Genomic DNA, 11,542 nt, shown 5'->3' with positions numbered 1-11,542 from the left:
TAACAAATACAAAACATACAGTATAACAAAACAAATACAGTAATGCATGTAAAATATATAAAGCACAATTATAAAATAGATTTTCATTAAAATTTAAAAAAAACAATTGCATAAACAAGATATAAAATTTCAATTTTAATAAAAGCAGTCATTAAGATGATTTTAGTGCTATTTTTAGTTTATTTTTAAAAGAATAAAATGTATTGCAATTCCGTATGTCATTAGGAAGTGAATTAAGATAGGAAGGACCTTTATAAATAAAACTACTTTTAAACATTTCAGTTCTCGGTTTGGGCAAATTATAATGACCAGCAGTACCTGCTCTAGTAGAAGTATTCCTGCTTTGAACTTTCGTAAAAAGTTTGCAGAGGTAGTCTGGTCCGACACCAGAAGCAGACCTGTATGCTAGGCAGCCAAGTTGTAAATTGATTCGTTGACTGACGTTGTGAATATTGAATGTTGTGAAAAGGGTGGCTGATGATGTGAAAGGGTGAGTTTTTAATACAATACGAAGTGCTTTATTTTGAAGAGTTTGAATTTTGTTGATATTAGTTATAGACCTGGCTCCCCAAACGGTACAACAGTAATCAATATGGGGAAGAAAAATGGTGTTGTAAATAAAGTGCTGTGCGGGTGTCAATGAATCTCCGTACTCGTCCCAGGAGAGTTGTAAAGAGACCGAGTTTTGAACGGAGGCTACGTATGTGGGAGTTCCATGTGAGTTTTTCGTCAATTATTAAACCAAGGTGTTTATGTGTATGTACTTGTTTGAGTTAAGTGCCATTAATGTGCGTCTTAAGAGTGTTATTGCGACGCAATTTGTAGGCTGTGCCAATAAGCATAGATTCTGTTTTGTTAGTGTTGATGAGAAGTTCGTTTGCAGTAAGCCATTTGGTGAGATTTATAAGATCATCATTTAACTTTTTTTCAATGTTAGAGATGGAAGGATCCGAGACGTATAATAATAGTATCGTCAGCGTACATATCAACCGAAGAGTGAGTGACGAAGGGAGATCATTAATGAAAATGGTGAAAAGAAGGGGCCCAATTATTGATCCTTGGGGAATACCCATTTTAGTTCGTCTGGAGGAGGATGAGGTGGTCCAGGAGTTATTAATCACTTTTTTGGGATCTGTTAGAAAGGTATGAGGAGAACCATCGAAAGATAGAGGAGACAAATCATAATAAGTAAGTTTATTAATTAAAATATCATGATGAATTAAATAAAAAACCTTACGAAGGTCAACGAAAATAGAGCCCGTAAGGTGTCCTTTGTCGATGTTGAGAAGCCAGTTATTGAGTGCATTGGTTACTGCTGTAAGCGTGGAGAAGCCAGCTCTAAATCCAGATTGATTAGGGCAGATAAGATTATTAGTGGAAAGGTGATGATAGAGTTGAGAGTGGACTGCCTTTTCAATGATCTTAGAGGATATAGGGAGGAGAGAAATGGGACGGTAGTTATTGAGGTCAGAAGTGTTGCCACCCTTGTGAATTGGGGTGACAGCAGCTTCTTTCCAACAGTCAGGGAATGTGCCTGCAGGGAGTGATAGATTAAAAATGTGAGTGAAAATAGGTGCTATTACTGGGGCTGCCAGCTTCAATAGTCTACCACTGATGCCGTCCAGACCAGTTGCTTTTTTGGGGCTGATTCCTTGCATCTCCTTAAGAACAAAATCAACAGTTAAACCCTGGAAAGAAAATTCACAAGAAATGTCATAAAGGTTAGTGGTAATAGCTTCAGTAGAAGAATTATCGTTATTAAGATTTAAGCCTATATTAATAAAATAATCGTTGAAAGAATTAGCAATTTATTTCTTTTACGAGGGAGGAGATTCCCAAGGCCTACCTATATCTTACCTGAATCACCTGCATATTCAGATATATATGATTTATAAAATTCTTCTTTAGCCTCTCTACATAGACTAGTTACACAATTTTTTTCAGATCTTTAGTTAATCGCCAGTAAAGCTCACTTTTAGTACGCTTGGCTTTTGCCTTCATTCTATCTCTTCGGTGCATTATATCAAATATATCTGGTCTGTTTTCAAGCCAGCCCAGTAGATTAGACTTAAAGCAAGCGCCTGGTTACAAATGGTGAGTGGTGATCGCACACTTTTTTAGACGATTAATTAAAAGATTGTAACACATGTTTACATCTTAGCATTCTTTTATATTTTTCAGTTCAATATTATTAACATTAGATAAAAATAAATCAATGTCAAAATGTTTAAAACTTCTATTATTATTAGTATTACTGTGTTATATTCTTATTTTGGTGAGTAGGTTTATATACTCCAATGACATTTTGCGTCAGGATAAATGATACGAAAAGACGTTTGCCCTGACGTGGTATAATATTGAATGCTCAGGACATTCCTAAATAAAAAAAAAAATAAATAAATAAATAAAAAATAAAGTTATATAAAAAATAAAAAATATAAAAAATTGAAAAATAAAAAAATAAAAAGTAAATAAACAAATAAATAAATACACAAACAAACAAACAAACAAATAAATAAATAAATACCCCTAATCACTTGCGAGATTGTTTTTGCAAGTATTTAAGAATGTACTGAGCATTTTGTACATATTTACTGCGTCAGGTAGGGCAAACATCATTTCGTAGGTTTATATACTTGTGTATGTTCAAGTAAAATGCATTTCATTTCGTGTGCGTTATTATGTCGGTGCATTATGTAATGTACGCGTGAGTGCAAACAAAGGCGATAACAATGTTTATAATTTTGTAGATAATAGCCTAATTATTATGTATGTTTAGACATTTTCTGTTATAATAATAAAAAAGGGTTATCAGAGCAACATAACTTACCCTTTTGATTACCATATTGGATATTGTATGTGTCAATATTTGTTTTGATTGATTCAATAATATGTTTAGAAACCAATTTTTTCCGCAATTGTTGCTAACGTTAAAGTAAGTGAGATTGATCTTAAGGGGGAGTTGGATTTGGATAAATTACATTCGCACATTACCATTGTGTCGGTATTTTGCTAGTCCACATTGACAATATCAGTAAAAGGGGTACCATCTCGTAAGCACACTCTTTCACATTTCTTTGTGGATACCATCGACCCTCCTGATTTAGTAATTGATACATCATTAAGTGGTTTGAGTAGGCCTACATTCCATGGATTTAATTAGGGAGGTACGTTCTTACTTGAAATATGATGGTAGGTTCGTTGTGAAAATGGCTAAACTAGCAATATACTGATTTGCTATAGCTACAAAGTCATTGGCCGCCAAACCTGTGACAGGAATTGCAGGGTCAGGGATTGTAGTATTTTAGGTGAAGTAATTTATTTTTAACTATCAACAAATCCATCAATTAACTAAGTTATTAAGTAATCACATTTTGCTGACGGGAATTAAGTATATTTATCTGGTAGCTACATCACAATACACAAACGACTTTTTCCTTGATTAGTTTACAGTTTTGGAACTGAAGTGTCTTATTTCTTTTCATCATTGTCCTCCTTTCCCCTTTCTCTCTCTTTTTGATAACGAAGTTTAACAGCTTGACCTCTGCTGTATTCACTGTCGACTTCATGGCCTAATTTGTTACTTGGAAACCATCCACTCTTCTTATCACTAAGTAGCATTCCCTTTACCCAGGCTGAAAAATAATAAAACAGTGCTGTTATCCAAACATTTTTTCCTATTTTTGAACTATAACAGTTAATAGTACAGAACGCACAAGTACTTTAAGCCTACAGAACTAAAAAATCAGGAGCATTTTTACTTTTGCCAAGGGCGTCCTGCATTTCTAGAATCTCTACGATGTCGTCAATTTCCAGATAAAGCTCGTCTTTTCTGTCAGTGATGAAAGATTCGGTAACAATGTGGCTCGGTCGTCCTGAAAGAAGAAAGTGTGATCGGAATGAGGCCCTAGAAGCAGTGGTATCACGAGTTTGTGGGGCCCAGGTGGTGACTTATTCGAAGCCCTAATTAGTTAGCGAAGCGAGCTTTAATTTTGCGTCAGTCGATTTAACATCTGGAATTCAACATCTAGTAAACGTCGATTCTCTTCGTCGATACAACGTCGCGACGTGGCGTTGTTTCAACGTTTAATACTGACGTTGAAACCATGTCAGTCACTAAACAATCTAAATTCAACGTCGATTTTCGTCGTTGTTACAACATCGTGATGTGACGTTGGTTCCATGTTTTACACAGACTTTGAATCAACGTTAAATTTAGGTCGGTCGATTCAACAACCGGAATTCAACGTCTATTCAACGTCAATTCTATTCGTCGATACAACGTCGCAATGTGGCGTTGATTCAACGTTGAACACTGATGTTGAATCGAAGTTGAAACCATGTCAGTCACTGAACAATGTAAATTCAACTCCTATTCAACGTCGATTCTCGTCGTTGATACAACGTCGTCACGTGAGGTTGGTTCCACGTTTTACGCTGACGATGGATCAACGTTAAAATTAGATCAGTCGATTTAACAAACAACCGGAATTCAACGTCTATTTAACGTCGACTGTCGATGAAGATACAACGTCGCAATGTGGCGTTGATTCAACTTTGAACACTGAAGATGAATCGATGTTGTTACTATGTCAGTCAATGTATGTATATAACCTAAATTCAACTCCTATTCAACGTCAATTCTCGTTGTTGATATACACCGTCTTGATATATACACCGTCGTGATATGACGTTGGTTCAACGTTGTACACTTAGGTTGATTCGACATTGAGATTAGGACGTCAGTTGATTGAACAACCTAAATTGAACGTCTTTTCAACGTCGATACTATTCGTCGATACAACATCACAATATGGCGTTGATTCAACGTTGAACACTGACGTTGAATCGACGTTGAAACCATGTCATTCACTGAACAACCTAAATTCAACTTCTATTCAACGTCGATTCTCGTCGTTAATACAACATCGTGATATGACTTTGGTTCAACGTTGTACCCTTAAGTTGATTCGACGTTGAGATTAGGTCAGTTGATAGAACGACCTAATTTCAACATCTATTCAACGTCGATTCTGTTCGTCGATACAGCGTAGCAATGTGGCGCTGATTCAATGTTGAACGCTGACATTGAATCGACGTTGAAACTATGTCAGTCACTAAACAACCTAAATTCAACTCTTATTCAACGTCGATTTTTGTCGTTAATACAACGTCGTGATGTGACGTTGGTTGCACGTTTTACACTGACGTTGAATCAACGTTAAAATTAGCAGGTAATTCGTTTCAACAACCGGAATTCAACGTCTGTTCAACGTCGACTCTCGGTGAAGATGCAACGTCGCAATGAGGCGTCGATTCGACGTTGAACACTGAAGTTGAATCGACGTTAAAACTATGTCAGTAAATGTATAACCTAAATTCAACTCCTATTCAACGTCGATTCTTGTCGTTGATATACGTTGGTTCAACTTTGTACACTTAGGTTGATTCGACATTGAGATTAGGTCAGTTGATTGAACAACCTAAATTCAACGTCTTTTCAACGTCGATTCTGTTCATCGATGCAACGTCACAACGTGGCATTGATTCAACGTTGAACAATTACGTTGAATCGACGTTGAAACCATGTCAGTCACTGAACAATCTAAATTAAACTCCTATTCAACGTCGATTCTCGTCGTGTAGTACTAAAGTGCAAGGCAGCGAGGCATGCGAGGCAGCGAGGCAAAACGACGATTCATGCGAGGCATCGTTTTACCATTCCCAAAGTGCGAGGCATAACAACGATTCATGCGAGGCATCGTTTTACATCGAAATATGTGCAGAGAACAACGAAAATCCAATGTAAAAGTAATATTACGTACTATTTAATAATTATGCGTGATAGTCATTGTCAAATTTGCTACTTAATTTGATTTCAATCAATCAATCAATCAATCAATCAAAAACTTTATTTATTCTCGAAATTGCAAGTACAGTAACATATATAAACAATTATATACAGCACAATAAAACATTACAAAAGACTTGTTCGACAATAAAATATTATAAACAGATCGTTTTTCAACAAGTTCGAGCGCGATAAGAATAATATAAAAGCATGCATAAAGTTAAAAGTTTTGCCTAAATTAATTAGGTTTAAAGTTTAAAAGTTTGTTGTCTTTAAAATTGCAAAAAAAAAAAAAAAAAAAAAAAAAAACGCATGTTAGAATTGAATAGTAGTAAAGTGCATTATTATAATGATTGCATGAGACTAGACATTAATTAAGGCCTAGTATTAGTTAGCTTTTCTTTGAATTTTCTTTTGAATTGGTTAAATGACATAGAGGGATTTATTTCATCTCTGTTTAAATTATTCCACAAAACAGGGCCCTGTAAGATATGCTGTTTCTTTTGTATTCAGTATTCGGTTTTGGAACGTACATATCAAGGTTACCATGTCGAAAATTATAATTAGGTGTGTTGTACTGTATTAAATGTGATAAATAAAGTTGTACGCGATCTTTTAGAATATTGAATACAAGAAGTAAGTGTACCAGTTCATTTCTTTTAGTTAATGATATCCAATTTGCTGAGTTTAATGCTAGTTAACTGGATTCATCCCAATTTAGGTTACATGCAATTCGAGCTGCCCTGTTTTGAATTGTTTGTAACTTCTTCATCAAGGTATTTCCGCAATTTCCCCAAACCAAAATACAGTATGTTAAGTAAGAAATGATTAATGAATTAGAAATGTTGATTAGTACATTTCTTGGGAACATATTACGGCATCGTCTTAACATACATAGGCCTTTTAGGGCCTTTTCTCTAATATGATTAACATGACAGTCCCATAGATTTTCATCAATTATTACTCCTAGATGCTTTGCACTCTGTACTCTTGGAACAACTTGTATTACTGTTACTTGTAAGCCTTTGCCTTGAGCCAAGTATCATGAACTGTGATTTTGATATGTTTAAACTTAATTTGTTCGATTTTAACCAACAAAATATATGTTCAAGATCTTGGTTTATTGTTTCAATTATTTCATTTTCATTTTTCGCTGCGTAATATAATAGTATCATCTGCATACATGCTAATTTCGCATTTATTTATTTTATTGGGAAGGTCGTTTATATAAACGAGAAACGCAAGGGGGCCAATAATTGATCCTTGTGGTACACCACATTTTATAACGTTAGGTTTCGATTTTGTATTGTTAATTTCAGTAATTTGAGTTCGTTCAGATAAACAGCTTTTAAGCCAGTTTATTGCGAATTTCCCAAGGCCGTACAATTTTAATTTTTGTAAAAGAATATTATGGTTTACTGTGTCGAATGCTTTTTTGAAATCTAAAAGGCATAATCCTACCATCTTACCTTCATCAATGCAACTGTACCATTGTTCAGTGGCATTGATGAGTGCAGTGGACGTTGAGTATGACGGCCTAAAGCCTGATTGAGTGACATTAAGTAATTTATTTTCATTTTTTTCCGATAATTTTTGATATTACAGGAAGGACTGATATGGGTCGATAATTGCCTGGATTTGAGGTGTCTCCTTCTTTGAATAGTGGAAGAACTTTAGCAATTTTCCAATTTTCTGGGAAGGAACACGTTGTAAAAGAATGATTGATTAAATATGCAATTACCGGCGCAATTATAGGAGATGCAATTTTAAGCATTATTGCGGGGATTTCATCATATCCCGTTGCCTTGTTCGTTGGAAGACTATTTCAGTAATTGGAAACAAACCTTTTTTAACAAAAGGTTTTATCTGTATATTTTTCATAGTCTTCAGAATAGTCAATTATTTCATGACTTCCAGACTCTTCAATTTTTTTGGCGAGAGTCGGACCGATTTCAGAAAAATATTTATTGATTGCATTAGCTATGTCATAATTAGTTATATAAGTATTTCCATCATCTTTGATTTCCTTTATACATTGTTTACGCTTGTTGTTAGGAATGACATTTCTGATAGTCTTCCAAGTTTTTCTCATATCGTTATTACTTTCCATTATGCCATTTTTTACATGATCAACTTTATTTTTACGAATACTTTTATTACATTCATTTCTACACTTTTTAAACTCATTCCAAATAGTTTCGTCTCTAGTTTTATTATACTGAGCCTTTAAGTTATCACGCTTACGCATCAAGACAACATTGTCGTCAGTGAGCCATGGTGCTGCTGTTTTGCGTACCCTTCGTTTTTTTAGAGGAGCGGCGTGTTTGTTAATTATACTCACAAAAATGTTTTCAAAACGCTTTGCGCTATCACTAACCTCACCATTGGTTAATATAATATTCCAGTCAACTGATGAGAGGTCAGATAGAAAAGTGCTTTCATTGAATGTTTTTAAACATCTTGTAGTTTTATATCGGTGTTTTTGAGGGTTTGCTTTATTATTATTATTATTTCTATTATTCATATTTTTATATTTTGTTTTTTTACCCAAAATAACATACGTCATTGAATGATCGCTCATTCCAACATGAATGACACCACTATCTGACATCTTTTCTGGATTACTAAGTACCATAATGTCAATTAAATGCTAGCATTTTTGAAATGCTAGCAGTTTTGGATCAGTTACCAATACTCTATGGAATCCAACTACTAGATTTATAGTCTACACTAGATTAAAATCACGACTACTACTTATATAGCTGCTCTGATTACCTTTATACATCAAGGAAGGATTGCATCTTTGCCACCATTTTTTATACTGTATGTACACCTGCGGGCGAGCTACCTACCTTTATTATAAAAAGCATGGATACTGTGTGAGTGATTCTCAGAAAGACACAATCATTGTTCATTTACCAAGAAGTTAATGACTTTGTGCTTCCGAATCGTTATTTTAACTGAATTTTAATCTTTATATCGGTTTTTTAGTGTTTTATGAACATTTTAGAGTTGCGGCATTGTTTAGCGGCCATTTTGTTTGTGTTTGTTTTTCAGCGTTAATTTTTTGACCTGAACTGTTCGACAACTAAATATTTTTAGTTGTCGAATTAAGCGAATTATTCTGATTTTACTCATTAATTCGTTTTCTAGTGTTATGGATTTTAACAGTTGATGCAATTTTTTTTGCCGTTGTATGTGTACTGAGCCTTTGACTTACCAACTCTGTGATACTGAAATTTTGATTTTAACATTTCTTTTTTGTTTTTTGTTTTTTGGATGCCCTGTCACCTTAGCGTTTATTTTTTGACGTTGATGCTCCCCTAATTATCGCATTATGATTGCTCTACTGTTGATAGCTTCAATTCTTGCTGATGCTGGATCTATTATCGATATTGAAAGCAGACCACTTATTTTTTATAGCAGAATATACAAACCTACTCGTCGCCATCGATGCAGTGCACCTCGTCCGTATTACTCAAATTCTGTTGCAACTTTTACTTTACTTACTTGCGGTGACATTGAACTTAACCCAGGACCTAAAGCTGCAATTTCAAACTCCAGTAAATCTCAAAGCCTGAATGTTTATTGCCAGAATACGAGAAGCCTGAAGAACAAACTTATAACATACAATTGCACCTTACGTTCTCATCTTATAAATAACGAATATAACATTGTCTGTTTTATTGAAACCTAGTTAAATAACAACATTCTTGATGCTGAAGTTGCCGTGCAGGATTTTACGCTATATAGAAGAGACAGAAATAATTGTCTTTGAGGGGGAGGAGTGCTCATGCTAGTAAATTCCAATCTTTTATCCCAAAGTCTTTATCACCTAGAAAAGGATAACTTAGAGGCCATCTTCATTGAGATTACCATTTCTAGAAGAAAAAAGATCATTCTTGTGTTGGGTTATATTCCTCCTAAATCCAAACTTGCAGTTTTTGAAGAACTAAATCAATCTTTAGATGATGTATATCTTATTTACTCTGACTGTGAACTTATTCTTTTGGTGATTTTAATCTACCAGGTATAAAATGGTCAAAATATACAACTGCAACTACCAGCAATAATATTGAACAATATTTTGTGAATTCAATTATTAGTAATTTTCCTCTTTTTCAATGCAATATGTTTCCCTCTCACTGTAATAACATCCTTGATCTTGTCATATGTAGTCAAGATATATCCAACTCAGTTGCTTGTGGTAATGATATTTTAAAATCTGATCATAATTCAATTACTTTTAAGTTTCACTGTCGTCCTAAATTTTATATTAACAACATCAACAACAGGACTCTATATAACTACACGAAAATAGATAAGGATTTTTTAATTAACACACTTTTAAATGTCCCATGGGATACTCTAAAACTCGGTGAAAATGTTAATGATGCTGTTGATGATTTTATTTCTTTGGTCTTAGCAGTTATCAAAGATGTTGTGCCAGTAGTAAAACCTAGACGGAGAGTACCACCATGGTTTGATGTTGAATTACGTAATCTTCTTCGCAAGAAGGAACGGTTATTCAGGTTAAAAAAAAAACACCCTAATGCATCCAATAATGATAATTTTTCAGCCACTAGAGCTGAATTCAAGAGACTTTCTCGTAGTAAATACTACAGTTATGTTACCAAATTATCAAACGATGTGACAACTAATCCTAAACGTTTTTGGGGCTGGATTAAATCCTCATATAAATGCAAAATTAAACCTGTAAACTTGAAACATGGTGATACTACTGCCTCTTCTCCTGAGGAGAAAGCTAATTTATTTAATAAATACTGCAGTTCTGTATTCAATAATAGCGATCCAAAGCCTATTTATCCTGACCTTCCAGATTATGACTTAGACAATATTTCTACTTTTAATATTGATATTTTACGTATCGAAACACTTTTACGTGAAATAGATGTAAAAGAGTTATCTGGTAGTGATAACATAAGTAATATTATTCTTAAGCTTGGTGCTCCTGCCATCTCTTAACCTTTGTGTATGCTCTTTAACTGGTCACTTAGTGAAGGTACGTTCCCTAGAGCATGGAAAATGGCCAATGTACACCCTGTCCATAAAGGTGGTAAAAGAAATGAGGTCTGTAACTACATGCCTGTTTCTATTGTCCCTACTATTGCTAAGATATATGAACGTATAATCCATGATGTGTTATATGACCATGTTGCTCTTGCACTTTCAATTGCTCAGCATGGATTTATTCCTAAGCGTTCTTGTACTACTAATTTAGCTAACTTTTTAATTGTTGCATATAATGCTCTCAATAATAACTCTCAGTGTGATGTAATATATACTGACTTTTCAAAAGCATTTGACCGAGTTAATCACGATTTACTCATTTACAAGATCTCTAAATTCGGTGTTACTGGTAACTTATTGAAACTCCTTCGTAGCTATCTTACACATAGAGAACAGAGAGTTATTATTGATGGTGCTACGTCTGAATGGACATCGGTACAATCTGGTGTTCCTCAAGGCACTATTTTAGGCCCTTTATGTTTTAATCTTTTCATCAATGACTTGCCTCATAGTTTTACTTCGCAATGTCTATTATATGCTGATGACCTTAAATTGTTCCGACTGGTTAGTAAGATTGACGATGCCAAATCTATTCAAGACGATTTAGATATATTGTACTTATGGTGCAACACTTGGGAAATGTCCCTCAACTTAAACAAA

General features: G+C 34.4%; 1 protein-coding gene across 1 annotated transcript in view; it reads right to left on the bottom strand.

Moving 5' to 3' along the window:
• Window positions 1-2,535: 2,535 nt before the first annotated feature.
• LOC117101412 overlaps window positions 2,536-11,542 on the bottom strand; it is a 62,319-nt gene continuing 53,312 nt past the window's right edge. Inside the window, exons 22-23 of the mRNA XM_033241391.1 lie at window positions 3,762-3,875; window positions 2,536-3,635 (exon numbers count right to left, since the gene is read on the bottom strand). Of these exons, the coding sequence (XP_033097282.1) occupies window positions 3,472-3,635; window positions 3,762-3,875 (278 nt within the window). The 3' untranslated portion in view covers window positions 2,536-3,471. The remainder of the gene's footprint in view (window positions 3,636-3,761; window positions 3,876-11,542) is intronic.

This window comes from Anneissia japonica, unplaced genomic scaffold (assembly GCF_011630105.1).
Source record: "Anneissia japonica isolate Jap-2015-1 unplaced genomic scaffold, ASM1163010v1 scaffold287981_len1045443_cov154, whole genome shotgun sequence".
Lineage (NCBI taxonomy): Eukaryota > Metazoa > Echinodermata > Crinoidea > Comatulida > Comatulidae > Anneissia > Anneissia japonica.
The sequence above is the reverse complement of the archived record's forward strand: the minus strand, read 5'-3'. Positions and strand labels throughout refer to the sequence as shown.